The sequence below is a fragment of the Parasteatoda tepidariorum genome, chromosome 2, assembly GCF_043381705.1.
Source record: "Parasteatoda tepidariorum isolate YZ-2023 chromosome 2, CAS_Ptep_4.0, whole genome shotgun sequence".
Taxonomy (NCBI): domain Eukaryota; kingdom Metazoa; phylum Arthropoda; class Arachnida; order Araneae; family Theridiidae; genus Parasteatoda; species Parasteatoda tepidariorum.
The window spans coordinates 52,940,445-52,957,701 of NC_092205.1; the positions used below are offsets into that span (position 1 = coordinate 52,940,445).

General features: G+C 29.6%; 1 protein-coding gene across 1 annotated transcript in view; it reads right to left on the reverse strand.

Annotated features, from left to right (window-relative positions):
- The window catches only part of LOC107447723 (katanin p80 WD40 repeat-containing subunit B1), a gene marked incomplete in the record, with an annotated part of 103,034 nt that overhangs the window by 52,807 nt on the left and 32,970 nt on the right, over nt 1-17,257 (reverse strand). Inside the window, 3 exon segments of the mRNA XM_071188269.1 lie at nt 6,241-6,324; nt 7,524-7,565; nt 10,177-10,277. Coding sequence (XP_071044370.1) covers nt 6,241-6,324; nt 7,524-7,565; nt 10,177-10,277 — 227 coding nt within the window.

The following is a 17,257-nucleotide window of genomic DNA, read 5'->3' on the forward strand; positions in this document are numbered from 1 at the left end:
TACCAAATACCATTTTTAGACTTCTTGCAATTTAAACACGGTGAGTGTAATTTAATTTCTGAAAAGAAACACTTCTGTTTTTTTTAATAATTTATTTATTGTAATATTGTATAATTTATTGTATAATTTATTTATTGCATAATTTATTTATTGCAATTTACTACACTGTTAAAATTACCTAATTTTGCCGCATTTACTACACAACCAAACAGCATGGTAATAAAAAACCTATTTTCTTGTTAACTTAACAAAAAAGTCGTTACCAAAGAGTTTCGGTAAAAAAAAAAAACCATGGTTTTTGGTGTTCTCATAGAGCCAGAAACACGATAAATTTGACCCTATTCTGGTTGTTTTGAACACATGATTCTCTGAGTACAATTTCGTAGTGTTGTTCAGTATTGATTCTTTGATTATTTTCTTTTTTCACCCCATACGAAGAATGGCTATTCTAGTTTATCTATACAATTTTTGATATCTAGTATAGGTTATAGTTTTGGCATCTAGTTCTTATAAAACATGTTTCTATCAAATTCATCACTGTCAAGAAATGAAAAGATTCATTTCAGTTAATCTAAGGATAGGGATGACAGGTGAAATATCTACTTGTGCCTCACCTAATGGTTGCTCTAATTCATTTTATTCATTCCTTATTCGAACCTCATCTAAAGTTAATTAAATCTATTGTACTTTTAATAGAATATTACAAACATCGATGTCTGCGATATTTGGTGAAGAGAAAATATAGCGCATGCGTGTAAAATGTTCTTTACTCTTTTATACTTAATTTTTAGCTTGAAACATATTTATCATTTAAGTCTTTAAAAACAATCTAAATTTAAAGCAAAAGTTATGAATAGTTTTTAAAATAAACACTGCTGATCCCATACAAAAGCATGTTTTCAAACTTGAAAACATAAAATGTTTTTGAAAAAATCTTTGTTATGAATTCTAATAGTCTATAACAATTGAAAATATTGTTCACTAAAAAGTGAACACTAAACACCATAAAAATACATATACACCGAAGAGCCATTACATTATGACCACCCTGCTAATAGCATGTAGGACCACCTTTAGCCCTCAAAACTGCTAGCACCCGCCGTGGCATTGATTCCACAAGGTGCACATAGGTAGTCTGAGGTGTCTGGTACCAAGCGCTCACCAACTGGTCCTGCAATGCCCTCACTTTGCGAGGAGATAGCGTGGCACCACGAATTTGGTTTTCCAAGTAGGACCACAAATGCTCTATTGGATTAAGGTCAGGTGAATGTGGGGGTCAAGACATGACTCGAAAGTCACTGGAATGTTCCTCGAACCAATCCATGACGATTCGACTCTTATCACATGGTGCATTATCCTGATGGTAAACACTATCCCCCGCAGGAAAAACTGTTGCCATGAATGGGTGAACCTGGTCTGCAACTATGTTCAAGTAGCTTACAGACCTCAGGGCTTGTTGTATGAGGATTATAGGTTCTAATAAGCCCCATGAAAACATTGTTCCTGGGCAAGAAACCATAAAAACCAGGGTGAAACCATTGTTATAGATGGAGGGTGGTCATAATGCAATGGCTCTTCGATGTAGCTCATTGTATTAATCATAAAACAAAAGAAAATACCGTTTTCCTTACTGTGTACCAAGGATAATTAAATAGAATATCTTATTTTTATATTTTATAAAAATAAATTTGAGCTTGAGTTTCCTGTAAACAACTTAGTCGTAAATTAATTGAAAAAAGAAGGAATTATACCAAAACAAAATTATTTTTATCACGTTGACTTCAAGCTTTATGTTTATTTAATTCTAAATTAGTTTTTTGAGGCATAAATATTTAGTAATTTAATAAAGTGAAGTAAATTTTAAAGTTAAGCATATATTTTTAAATGTTTATTAGATGAAAAATGCTCTAATTGCCCCATTTGCTTACGATTTATTTATTTTAATTCATTAAATTGTGTTTAAAGTCTAAAAGAAAATAAATTTAGGTGAAATAATTTTTAGCATTATGCTTACTGAAGTCGAAGTTCAATGTTAAGCTTGAATGCAATGAAAACTAGTTTACTCTTATATTAAACTAAAATGAAACTAAATAAGTTGAAATTGAAACATTTAATTCCCGAGGGAAATTATTTGAACATCCTATTTTCAAATAATTTCAAACGAATGTTTTGTAAAAATTTATTCATTTAGAAAAAAGCTAGGACATTAATAATACTTTGCTTTTTATTCATTCTTTTTTCATAGAAAATTTATTTCGTGATTACATTTGTGATAAAATATTTAATACTAATGGAATAGGATAGTACTACGCTATGCATTTATTTATTTTATGTCGTAGAAAACTATCAACTCACAAAAGTCATAATACGAAATCCGAAAATTAGTATTTTAGTTAAAATTAGTTTAAATATTAGATTCAAAAGTTGACAGAAACCTAATTTTTTTAAATAAAAACTGCTAACTAGTATACTTCTGATTTTCATTTTTTTATTAATATGTTTATTGATATCGTGATATATAAGAGCAGTTCAAGTTATTTTTGAAACTAATTATTTGTACACGTAAAAGAATTCTGTTAAAATAACCATGCTGTATGGAAATGACATTTCTGGTTAAGAAATCCCTATTATTCTGGTTAGCAAAACCAAAATATGCGGTATGTAAACCAGTCATTTAGTAATTTTTCTGTCCATATAGTAATAGTTTACAAGAAATTCTGGTTTGCTAAATTGAGAAGTAAATTAAACTAAATGGTTTTTATGCAATGTTCTAAGGTATTATGATAAAATTACCGAATTTAACCACATTTACCAAATTTTATCAAATCACATATTATAAAATCATATATTATTATTAATTTTACCAAAATCATCACCAAAGCACTTTATTAAAAATAACATTGATGCTCCCACAGAGCTAGAAACATGCCAAACTTTTCTGGAAAAAAAAACATATTCTGGTATTTCTGACCAAACTTTTTTTTTCTCAGTGAAGAGTAACTGTCACTTTTGTTGAGCACAAAATTTGTTGTTTTACCCCATCTATAAGTTTCATTGCTGAAATAGCACATTGTATTTAACTTATATTGTTTTGCTTGTAACTGCCTTTTTCATTAAATATATTACTAAGTTTATAAAAATACAAAATTTCGAAAGACCGCTACCATTAAATATTTCAGTGATTCTTTTGGTTTTGTTACAAATTATCCGACAGAATTGATTAATATCTACATTAATATAGACATCTATATTAATATCTATATTGATATTGATCTATATTAATATTGGTTAACATGTACTTTTAAGTAGCAGAATTACATAAATTGTTATAACGCGATATTTGACACAATTATATCAGCGAGTTTTAAAAAAAATCTGGATTAAAGATGTACCAGGTCCAAAAAATCTACTGGGTCCTGGCTCTCGGTGATCTTCTACACAGCCGGTCCCGGGTACCTGGTAAAAAAAACCAAATTGGACCCGGGTACCCGGAAAAATTTGGATTTATTACTATTTATTGGTTCCGCGTAATAGCAACATTTCAGAAAATATGCGAAAAAATCATTCAATTAGTTCTCTTGATAATGTAATAATTACACTGCTGGGCAATTGCTAAGGAAAGAACACAAATGGGTGCATAGCACGCAAGAAATTAAGGGAAATAAAAGAATGCCAGAATGTTAGGACATTTTAAAAAAAGATAATTTTTGGGGGCTTTGAAACCAGAAGGTTTGAAATGTGTTTAGAGAACAAAATATTCGTGTAGTGCTGAAAACATGAAAATGAAAGAAAAAAAATACCAAATACCATTTTTAGCTGTCTAGGAGTAAAATGCTTATGGGGGGGGGGTATGACAGCCATGTTTGGTGATGCAAGTTTCCCGACGCAGTAGTATACTTTGCTTAACAGTATTCAGCAGATGCTAAATCAATTGATCTCATTCTTCTGTCAGTAAACGGATGAGAGTGCCTTGTTAATTGCAGGACATTCTCGATCCCCAAAAGCATCCCAAACATTTTCAATCAGATTCAAATCTGGTAAACGTGCTGGCCGTACGAGGCGATGAATATCATCGCTCTGTACACGCTCCTCGACATCAACTGTTTGATGGTGCGTTGCGTTGTCATCCGCAAAAAATTATCACTGACAGCACCACGGAACAAGCGGACGCGATGCAGAAGAATATCATTAATGTAACATTAGCTAGTTATAGTCCCAGTTGGAAGCATACAGAGGGGCATACGGCGATTAAATTCCAGCCCATACTATGACACTACATGTAGGATATCTCTCCCTTTCCTGGATGTTTTCTTGTCTATAAGCAGTACCAATCTCACCCCAGATTATTTGGTTAAGGCGATCAGACGATAGACTGAATCTCCTCTCCTCTGAGAATAGTATGTAAGCCCAGTCCTATTTTCAGTTGCAATTCTGAAGACACCATTGTAGCGTTGGGGGAGCTACGGTGACGTCTGGACAATGGTATATCCTCCCCTCGAGACGTCTGTTACAAATTCTAGTTGTTTGAAATGATTGTCAAAGGTCTTGATGTCCAAATGTTGTCCCAAGCCCTTAAACAATACTGTGGCTAACGTTAAACTCTTTGGCAACATCTGTTTTTCAGCCTTCTTCAATCTTACCGAAAATATGACCAAGTGTAAAATCATCTGAATGACGTCGGGAGACTAATCGAAAATCTCAAGTTTATCAATTGATTGTTTTCCGTTAAACTTTGATTTTGAACAACAAGGCTCAATACGCGTCAAATTTTTTCTATCTCTTATCAGCGCTGTCATGTGACAAACCAGTTCGACAACCTAAAATTAGCATACGGTAAACACGTCTTACTGTATCTCACACTTATGCTAAATTTCCCACATCCTACCTATAATTTTGTGGTTGCTATCTTTGCTATCATCATCCGTTCTTAGCATTTGTCCAGCAATGTATGATATAGTGCCACAACAATTTTAACCTCCGATATACTGGTACAGAAATAAATGCTGAATATAAAATATTTCCCTTTTTTAAAATGGTAATAGTCAAAATCAATTTATTTAGAAAATAAAGTTTTTTTTTCTCCCTAGAATCTAAATGAAATAGTTTCNGCCTCAACAATTTTAGGCTCCGATATACTGGTACAGAAATAAATGCTGAATATAAAATATTTCCCTTTTTTAAAATGGTAATAGTCAAAATCAATTTATTTAGAAAATAAAGTTTTTTTTTCTCCCTAGAATCTAAATGAAATAGTTTCGCAACAGAAACATTTCAATTAAAATACTTTCAAAATTTACATAAAATATAAAATGACTTTGATGTGTGAAAACCAATTAAAACTGAGGCATCTTTGCTCAGATCTCGACAAGGATCAAAAAACATATTTTAAATAACCGATGAAACTTCTGTTGACTGCAAAGTTTGCGTTTGTACCCGTTTGCGGTATCTTAAACAATAATGGATTTTAATTTCCTCTAAGTCTGAAATTCTCTAAGCATTTATCCAGTCTAAAATATTTAACTGGTAGACTGGCTTTTTTTCCCTTTATATTTTCGTAAACTGAAAAGGATTGGCACCTAACTAAGGCTCTAAAGTTGAAACAATCTATTTAATATTTTTAAAAATGTGACATTGCTTAACACGTGATGTGACAAAATAATAATGTAAAATATGCTTTTCGAAATGTTTTGTTTTGTATCTACAAACTTACACTAGTGACAATTTTAAATTAAAATATACTTATAGTGCTATGAGAAAAAAGTATGGTCAAAATTGAAATTTGAAATTTATTCTGTTTCTGGCTCTATGGGAACACCAAAAAGCTCGATAATTTTTACCGAAGCATTTTGGTAAAGGTTTTTATAAAATTGACAATAAAATATGGTTATATGATTCGTGATTAAATTTAGTAAATGAGGCAATTTTATTGTGAAAGAATGGCATAAAAAGCATTTTTTTGATTAAATTTACTTTTCTGTTTTGTATTTTTTACAAAATGTATGATACTAGTACTAATAATAATTTTGTAAACTGGAATTTCCAGTAAATCGTTACCATATGAATGGAAAAAATGCCAAATGAATGGTAGCAATGGAAATGCCGTATGAGTTCGTAGCATAAAACTAAATTTTTTTTTAATGTAATGCTTTATAGAAGCCTGAAATTTCAGTGTGACGTTTAGTTGCTTGAATATTTTGAAAAGTATAACTTTTGTAATTATAACAAACTTTGCATAATTACCTTTATCAGACCATCTTCACAACCTGATGCGATCCAGCGCCCATCAGGACTGAATTTCAAAGAATTTACGGACTTCGGATGACCCTGAAAACACAACAATTTGATATCAAAATAAAAAAAAGAAATGCAAATTTTTATCCAAAGAACATCTTCAAAGGGACTAAATTGTGTATTAAGACAATAGAAAATATTTAGCTAGGAAATTGAAACATGTTATAACTTTTTTAGCTTATCTTTTATTATTGGTATTTGACCAAGCGTATTGATGGATATTTGTAAATACAGTTTATATTTTAAGAAATAATATTGCAAAATGAACTTAATATAATTTTAAGAAAGATCTAGACTTCATAAAAAAACAACTTCATAGACTTTAATAAAAAATTAAACTTTTTATAAAAAACATAGCACTTGTTGTTTCCAATTTTTTTCTTCAATCGAAGTACTTTGCCAAATAATTTCGAATCCGAAACCATCATGTTCTATAATTTTATTGATATACGAAGCAACATTTTTTTAATTAAGTATGTTTCTGAGATACTGTATCCCAACTTTCTGTGTGAAATATTTTTTTTTCATTTTCACGAAACTTTTTGTGGTTGTTAATATAAAAAAACTAATATTTTTTAAGAAATTTCTGTCTATCTTAACATCTGAGTCTACGCCGACCGGCCTGTGTAGGGGGCAGGGAACTGTCTTTGCATCAATAATAAAAAATAATAATAAAAAAAGAATTTGATAAATATAAAATAAGTAAAAAAAGTACTTTATTAAAGCAACAACTATTCACGAATTTTGGTAATATTCGGGAAAAACGAAATTTATTGTGGATGAGTTTAGGAAAACTCGTAAGCATCAGTTCAAATATTTTATGCCAAAAGAGATTTCGTAATTAAATATTTAAAAGAATAGTTTTTTTATGGATAAAGTCCAGCTTCTAGGCACAATCCAAAACGAAAACTTTCATGAAAGCATTATGTAAAGTTATAGTAAATTTGATATAATAATGTCTTTCTTTTCCCTTCGATGCACTATAAATTTTATTTTATTGTAAATGTTATATATAAAAAATTAAGAGAGTTTTAATGTTTCGTTTATAGTTTCAAAAGTAATAATAGCATCATCTTCAGTAAAAAATACAGAAAAAAAGGTTTTTATTTTTTAGGATAATTCTTGCTGTGTTGATTGTGGTATAACTTTTATTTGCTATTATAATATTAATTCTTACATAAAGAATTTTTCAAAAAAATATGTAGAAAAGAAATAATTAAAAGCATTTTTACCTTGTAAGTGAATATGCTTCCTTTTCTTCTTTTATCCCAAAGCTGTTAATTAAAAAAAAAACAATTACACTCTTGTAGAGAAAAAGTATAATATTTTGAGCGAAAACATATACAATTTTGAGAAAAAATACAGTACTACTTTCTAAAGAAATACAAAACTTAGTTGTATTTTTCATTTTATAAAAGTTTGTAAGGTTATACAATATTCAATTTAAAAAACTTTCGGTATAAACTGAGCTGTAAGCTAGGGAGCATGAGTTATAATATTTTAAATTATCTAGGGTTACATTATCTCTTAAACAATATTAGTTTGATGTTACATTTAGGTTGTTAATTAAATATAATAATGATCACACTAAAAAGACTCAATTACTTCTCCCTACTTTATATAAGCGTAAATACTGACGTCATTTTATTAATTAAAGAATAATTTACTAATTTATATAATATATGTCATAGATTGTACAAATACTTTAATATTGCCCACGTTTTATTTACTTCTTCAATTTTTTAATATTATGTTATGTCTGCTATTTTTCATTGAAATTGTCACTTTGCTTCAAACAGCTCAATCAAGGCCTCCAACTGCCCTTTGCTATAGATGTGATTTTTACAAATGAAGGAATTTTGGCTGTGGTGGCTCAGGGGATAGAGCCTTCGCCTCCCAATGAGGTGCCCCGGGTTCAAATCTCAGTAATGGTTGGTCGAATTCGGCACCCGGCTCACATTGACCTTAGTGTTGACGCAAAATATCCTCAGTGATAAAGGGATAATGGGTTAGAGTCCCCTTGCCGTCAGGATAACCGTGAAAGGCTTTCGTTGTTTTTCTCACCATGTAACGCAAATGCGGGTTAATTTCAATAAAAAGACTTCAATGACAGTAAATTTCTCCCAATACTTGATCCAGGAGTTGCTTTGTCTTCTGGATAGGGTTCAAAATTACAAGGCTACGGAGTTGATCTTTGGTAGTCGCAAACTCAAAATTGGATCAGCTGTTCAACGACGATGATAAAATAAGATAGAATGAGAGGGAAGTGAAAAAATGAAACAAAATTTCAATAGCGAATTGAAATTTTTTTTAACAAAGAAAAATGAATTTTTTTTAAACAAAGCAATAAAAAACCAGTTTGGTTAAAACCAACGTATGAATCGAGGGAACAAAATTAATATTTAATAGATTTTTATTGTTACAAAGGGTATTTTTTATTTAGCTTTCTGCATAGAAAAAATTCATTGTCAATATTTGCGAAAATACCACACTTATCACTGAAGCACAATCAAAAGCTCTTTAACCAATATCTATATCTTAGTAATCCTAATCTATATCTATAAAACTACTCTATCTTGGGAGAAATGTATTAATAAGATTCATTGAAGAAATGTTTATTGCTAAGTATTGATTGTTTGAGTAAACGTATTATTTAGTACTAATAGTTTTCACGAAATCTAAAAAAGCAATGAGTTTTTTTTAAAAGAAATCAACACCTGCTTGCATTTTTAATAGTGTAATATTGATAATTAATTACTTCAAGCCCCAGCCTTGAAAATAAATTATATCAATATTTTTTTGTTACTCTAAATTAGTATTATATTGTTTTAATAATATAATGCTGGCTATACTATGTAGACTCTTAACTAGTATTATATTTCTTTAATTAAAATATAAGGGATCATAATTTAAAAGGAAAAATAGCTGTTTCGATTAATTTATTGAGTACAAAAATTAATATTTCTTTGTAGAAATAACCTGATTATTTAAAATCCAGCGTATATTTCGTTTTAAATATGTTTTTACTTTTTACAAATAAATGCAATTATAAATGGGCCTGCTTACAAAAATGTTATTTCTGAAGGAAAACATGAAGCAAAAATTTATTTTAATAGTTGTTCTGTTCTATCATTATTTATTTAAACTATAATGGAGTAAAATAAATAGCAAACATATTTTGTTTCAAATTATATAAATGTTTCATGTTTTGCGCTGTTATTTTCAGTATTCTATAAATGAAATAAAAATAAACGTATTATTGAGCAAAGAATTTTTTTTTACAAAATCTTAAAACCTAATGAGGTTTTAAAAAAAATCTCAACACCGACTTACTTTTACTCATAGAGTTATATTAATAATTAATTACTTCAAGGCTTTGGAAATGAATTACATCAATATTTTTCTGTTACTCTAAACTAGTATTATATTGTTTTAATAATATCATACTAGTTATATTAGGTAGACTGTAAACTAATACTATATTTTTTTAATTAAAACATAAAGAGTTAGAGTTTAAAACGTGAAACAGCTGTTTTGATTAATTTATTGAGTTAAAAAAAGAATATTCTTTTTTAGAAATAGCCTAATTATTTGAAACCCAGCATATATTTCTTTTTAAATACATTTTTACTTTTTACAAATAAATTCAATTATAAATGGGCATGCTTACAAAATTGTTATTTCAGGGGTAAAACGTAAATCAAAAGTTTATTTTAATAGTTATTATTTTCAAACATTATTTATTTAAACTATAATGAAGCAAACTATGTAACAAACATATTTTGTTTCAAAAGATATAAAGACTTTATAATTTATGATGATATTTTCATTGTTCTATAAATGAAACAAAGATGAAAAAAATTCCGTAGAAAAATGCAAATTTACTTTAATACTGCTGTCAGAAGACCCGGAAGCTATGAAATCCCCATACGGATGAAAGTCAACACATTTGACGTTTCCTTTGTGTCCCAAAAGAGTCCTTAAAACTGCAAAGAAAAGAAAAGAATAGGTGGAAAAAAAACAATTAATTTAAAACTAACAAAGTTAATTTTTTACGCTTGAAATGAGAGTTTTAGGCAAGAATGTTTCATTAATTTCAAGAAAATAGTGTTCGTTAAGCATACAAATAAGTGTATTTGCTATTTGAAAATAATTTATTGCAGAAAATAGATGATGGATAGATGTTTTTAGAAAGAGGTTAAAAATCTGGTAACAAATGTTTGTTTTACGAAGGTATTTAAAAATGTTCCATCAAAACGACCGTAGCAAATGTAGACTCATTTTTTAATCGTATTCTTAGTTTTAACTTTTTTCTTTCACTCTTTTCTTCCTAAAATACAGCATTATTTGTTCGTGCTTTTTTCTATTAAAATAAAAATTATAGTTGCAAAGAAAGATCAATGTTACAAGAAAAAAAATCTATGTTACTGAGGTGCACCCGATTATTCTTAAAATAGGTTTTTTTTGCATGTAACTATAAACAACAACAGTAATTGTAGGCAACTAATTTCTAATATAGTATTATGAAAAATTATACATGTAAGAAAATATAAGATAAATTAAGAGCATGGCATTGACATAGAATAGACAGTGACAGAAAAATTGGCATAAACGAATTAAAGATAGACAGTGACGTAATAGAGATAGACATAATAGACACACACGACAGACAGGAAAAAAAACATGAAGACTGAGGCATAGACACAATCAACACAAACTGAGAATGGTGTTTTATCTGGCAAAGTTATTTAACCCATTCAGAGACGGTGGATAGACAAAGAAGTGCTGTTCCAGGTTTGAAAAATCCGAATTTATAAACATCAAAGAATACGTACACGTACTAATACAAGATATAACATAAGAGTACCATATTAAAATCCCTTCAATTGTGTGATCTTGGGCTGCTACAGTCAGAAATTCTATATATGATGCACTACACGGAGAAAAAATTCTAGTAAAATTACAATATTGTATGGCAATGACATTTCTGGTAAGAAAGAATCCTAATTCTGGTATTAAAAACCAAAATATACGGTATTTAAACCATTCATTTGGTAATTATTTTCCTTTCATATAGAAATGATTTATCGGGAACTTTGGTTCTCAAAATTATTGTTATTATTACCACACATTTAGTAAAAAGTACAGAGCTGAAAAATAAAATTAACCGAACAAATGCTTTTTTTTTTAAACAGCATGGTAATAAACAGAATCATTACCAAAGTTCTTCCATAAAAATTATCGTGCTTTATGGTTTTCTAATAAGAGCCAGAAACACGGAAAATTTTACAATATTTTTGGTAGCTTTAACTATGCTTTTTTTTCTTAGTATGTGGGCTGCGAAGGAAGAATCACGCAATCTCATATATGTAATCATGGTACTGAAGAAGTTAATAGATAAAAAGGTTTGGCTTAGTTTAAACTTGATGCAAAACCTGTTTTAGTAAGTCAAAATAATAGTTAAAGGAGGCGTAATCAGATGCTGAACTTGCGAAAATAAGTATTCAATTAATTAGAGGCTACAAAATAAATTCGGTGATTAAAGGATCAAAGCTTTTCCAATAAAATGTTTTAAGGCATTGTCTACACAGTTTTTTATTAATTTCTACATAGCATGATGACTGCCTGCAGATAGTTGCATGTGATATCTGTTAAATAGCAGCAGTAATTTAGTCAAAAGTGGCGGATTTTGGTTTTATCCGAATACCTAGGTTTATCCATTTCTACACTACTTCAGATTTTATTGCTTAATCAACTTTGTTGTTGTTGTGGCTTATCCTCCAAATGTCTGACGAAGTCAAACAAGGTCCATTAGACCGCTGACCCTAAAGAAATCGAGGACCAGAAGGGGGGATGAATATATGTCCTCTATGGAAAGTCCCAAACAGTCCAGGATATGTTCGGGAGAAGTTTGCTCAGTTTGACATTTGGAGCAGACCTCGAAGTTCGACAGAACAGGGCAAGCTGAAGGTAATAATTTTTTTAAGTAGGACATAATATCTTAAAAAACTCCACTTTTTCAAACATCAAAGGTTTTATTTTAAATAAAAAATAATTTTAAAGATTATTTTATTCATTTATTATTATATTAATATTTATCTTTTAAACACATGTTGAGATTTTTATTACACCTCAGATCTTTATAAGAAGGATTAAAATCTCTTAGATAAAAGTCATTAAAATGCTTGTAGGATGCTTGCTTTGATTAAGGTGACAAACTAGTTGGTTATAGTAGAGAATTAAAAATAAATTTTTGGAATACTTTCCTTACATAGACAGTCACATTGCAGGAGAAAACGAGATCAGGTTAATTTTGATCAAAACAAAACAAAGATAAGAAAACAGTAACTTCTTTTTAGCTTGACTTTTGTTGTGCTTATCGTTAACATTAAAAATAAAGTATCCTAGTTCGAACGATTACATCGTTGGTTATCTTAAGTTATCGTTAAATTTTATGCTTTAAAAGAGTTTTTTTTAAATTTATTTTACTAAGACTTAAGAATAGTGATTAGATTGTATGATACGAACTTTCTTTATAGATTACAGATGATAGGTTTAGTGCAATTTATTATCTAAATATCTTACCCAACTTTCAATCGTTCCAAACTGCTTATTTTAACTGTTTTTCACGATATTTATATATCCAATTTCCACTTAAACGTAAAATGCTTTTAGCAAAATCGCTGATCCAATAAAGCTTAACGCATCCAACTATTTTAAACGACGACTATCGTATCTAACTGATGCACTTTAAAGCATGAATATAAAAGTGTCCAACCATATTTCTTTCATTTTTGTTTTCTTATTCTGAATAATGGTTCTCATAGATGAGTTGTTTTCAGATTTAAAAGTTCCCAGATTTTAAAATAAGTTGATGATAACTATAATGTGAAAGGGAAAGTTGTTTAATATTATTGAATTATAACGGGTGTTCATCAGATGATCGAAGATTTAAAAAAATCAATTTGAAGGAAAACAAGAGGATATAAACATTAAAAAAATTTCGTTTAATAAGAACGCTCAAACTTGCAAGGTTGCTTCTGTATAAAAAATTCATGCTTTTAACATGTAGGTATGGTAGATATTTTATTTACGCTGCACTAGAGCTGCTCAATAGGCTATTGGCGACGGTCTGGGAAACATCCCTGAATATGATCCGAAGACATGCCATCTCAATTTTGATCCTCTGCAGAAAGGATGGCACCTCCACTTTGGTAGCCCGACGACCAGCACGCGAAGTCGAGCACTTTACGGTCGAACAGTTTAACTAGGATCGATACTGCTCACGCTCGGTCCCTACGTAGGCTGATCAAAGTGGTCGCCGACCAGCTTACTGACCGCAGCCAGTGATGCTTGACCTCGTCTTTACGATCAGTCTACTGTGGAACGCTTTTAACATGTACTTATGTACACTTTTTACATAGAAACCCAGTAACTACCTGTACCTGATGGATATATTTTTCATGTATTTTGAATTGAATGAGATAAACTTCGATTCGAAAGGACAGATAGTTTAAAAGTTATAGTTTTTTTTCATTCAAAGCACAATTAAAAACTAGCACTTATTATACAGTAAAAATATTGCAAATTTCGAAATGTTAGTTCGATTGCCTCGTGTTTGGAATTAATTGATTGAGCCAAAAGAAAATGCATCGAAAAATATACAGTTAATAATACCTCATTTATCTCTAGAGCAATGTCAGATTCATAAGTATACTGAGAAAAAAATATCGTGGAAACTACCAGAATATCGTAAAATTAAAGATATTCTGGCTTTATGGGAATGACAATGTTAATCGCTAATTTTTACCGAAATGCTTTGATGACGATTTTGGTAAAATTAACAATAAAATATAGTTTTAAAATATGCAATAAAATTTGGTAATTCTTTCAAGGTATCTTAGACCATGGTATAAAAACCATGTACTCGATTAAATTTATTTTTTAGTTTTATATTTTTTACTGAATGGGTGGTGATAAAAACTACAATTTTGTAAACCCAGCTCAAAAAATTACTTCGGAAATAATGTCTCTAGATTGTTTTTTCACGCTTTGTCCGGATGATTTCTGGACAACAATGCAAAAAATATACAAAAGTTAATGTTAAAAGCCGTATATTTTATACATTAGAGACCAACATTTGAACTTTTCATTCGATTAATTCCTGTATAGACTTAATTAAATCAACATTTATTTTTAAAGAAAAAGAAAACGTATGGAACAATAAATCACTTGTATAGATAGTAATGTCAGATGCGTAAAGGATTCAATTTAAAAAATGTACTTTCTGCACGCAAAACTTTCATAACTTTAAAAATATTACTCGAGGGAAAAATACTGGCAAAATCACCGTGGCTGTTTGGTAAAGACATTTCTGGTGAAAAAACTACAATTCTAAGAATTAAATCAAAATATACGGTATTTAAACAATTTGTATGGTAATTTTACTCTTCGCTGCTGTTACGGTTTACCGGAAATTCTGTTTCTTTAAATTACAGTTCTTTTTACAATACATTCAATCTCAAAAAATGTGTCTCAAAAGTAAATGTAACCAAATAAATGGCTTTTATGCCATGCTCTAAAGTATAACAATAATATAATAGCCCCTCATTTTACCACTTATTTTGTAATTTTAAACTTTTGGCTTCTATAACTTTTACCAAATAGAACGGTAATAATCTGTTTACAATTCTACGGTTTTCTTGAAGTGGTCGTTTATTTAAATTATATTTAGGAGTTAGCTGACTGTTAATTTCGTATTTTTATTTAAGTTCTCCATTATAATAAGGGTTAAGGGACAACAATGATGAGTTCAAATGTTTAATTAAAGTATCTTAAAGATACTAAACTCAGACAAATTCACTATGCTGACTCTTTCCTTCATCTCTTATGTGATAGGAAGATTTATTTATTTATTTACGCACATATGTTGGTTTTTTATAAGTAAAAAAACGGCTTAAAAACTTTTTTCAGTTTTAAAAATAGATAGCACAATTTTACGAAAGACAGAAAGAATATAAATCTAGTGTTATAATGAGATTCGAACCAACTACATATTCCCTTCAGAGCAGTTAGCGGAATAGCAATACAACACTGCAAGGTTCAAGTAATACAACCATGTATTATTGGGCTGTCCATTGCCGAGGTTGCTATCATTAGAAACAGTTCCTCATTTGCCCAAAATTCAAAATTCCAATCTTCAGTCGAATTTTTTCTTTTTTCAAAACCCGAAGCACGATGTTATGCAACATTTTAGTGCCTGCTATGAGAAAGGTACTTAGCAGTTTGAACTATTTTAAGCTATCTTTACTGTAGAAGTTATGCTTAAGAGCACTCAGCAATTAAACATGAGGAAATATTATTCATAAAACATAGTTTGCATTAAATTAAAGCTAGGAAACAAAATTATATCGCTCTAAAAAATTAATAATCGAAAATGATTTCATTATTTAGCACAACTAAAAAAGAACGTGACTATTAACAGTAAAAAAAAAAGAAACATTCTTTACGTTTTGCTTATAGTTGCGATGCATTATGTTTAAACTCTGAAAGATACACAAAAGAAAGGTCAGATGTTTACCTGTTACCAAGGTAACGCTACATATTTATTGATATCTTACTTGAACTGTTATTTTTTAACAATGGATTGGCTTTAAGGAAAAAAGATTTTGCTATTTAATGAATTAAAATTTATTGTTAAAATTTAAGGGAGTGTATTGATAACGGAAAATGAGTAAAATGTTAAATGATTTCGACTTACAAAATTTCTTATTTTGTATTTAGCTAATTTTCGGACATTTAGGAATAATTTATTAATACTTTAAAAAATAATAACCGGGTAATTCTTTATATATATATATATATATACACAAATTAACATGAAAAACATGAATAAAATAAAAATAAAAAACTAAATGGTAGAGAAACAAGAATGGTAAAGGCAAATAGTCGTTGTCAAGACACATCTAATTGCCATAAATAATGCGATATTTCTGAATAAAGAATAATTATCCTAAGANTTAAAGGAGTGTATTGATAATGGAAAATGAGTAAAATGTTAAATGATTTCGACTTAATAAATTTCTTATTTTGCAGTTAGCTAATTTTTGGACATTTAGGAATAATTTATTAATACTTTAAAAAATAATAACCGTGTAATTCTTTATATATGTATATAAAAACTACACATTAAATACTGTGTTGTACTATTTCTCCGAATTTGTTGTTGAGCAACACAAAACATTTCGTGATTTTTTCTCCCCGTTAACACCAAATCGAGCTTTCATCTACAATTTGAAATATGAAGTTGTATTTAAAACACATATAATGGAAAAACAAATGGATCCAAGAAGGCTGATGGAACGGGTGCTGCAATTGTACAATATGAAGATGGCACAATCACGTCAACCACACAATTGAAACTTAATTCCTACAACACTGTATTCCAGGTGGGAGCAATAGCATTAAAGGAAGCCATCACTCACGCCAAAAAACAAAAAATCGCAAGCCAAACTACGATATGGTCAGACAGCTTTTCAACAATAATAGCACTTAAGAATTATAATACCACTCATTAGATTATACAAGACATCCAAAATCTTCTTAATAGTACTAATGGCCTCTAAATCTCATGGATTAAAGCACATAATAACAACGATGGAAACGAGCAAGCTGATAACTTAGATAAAGAGGTAATTTATAAGGGTCAATTTTTGAACATCGAAGTTCCACATTCATTCATTAAGCTTAATGCTAAAACACAAATTAAAAAGGACTGGCAACACTACTGGCATCATCACAAACCGAAATCTGGAATGTTAATCAGAGAAATTTTACCAGATGTCTCATTCAAACCTTTATAGTGGAACAGGCAGCTAATCCTCTTCTTTACAGAGCATGCCCCCTTTAAAGCGCATCTAAAACGCTTCTGTCTGGTTACTGACAACACCTGTGGAGGAATAGGAAC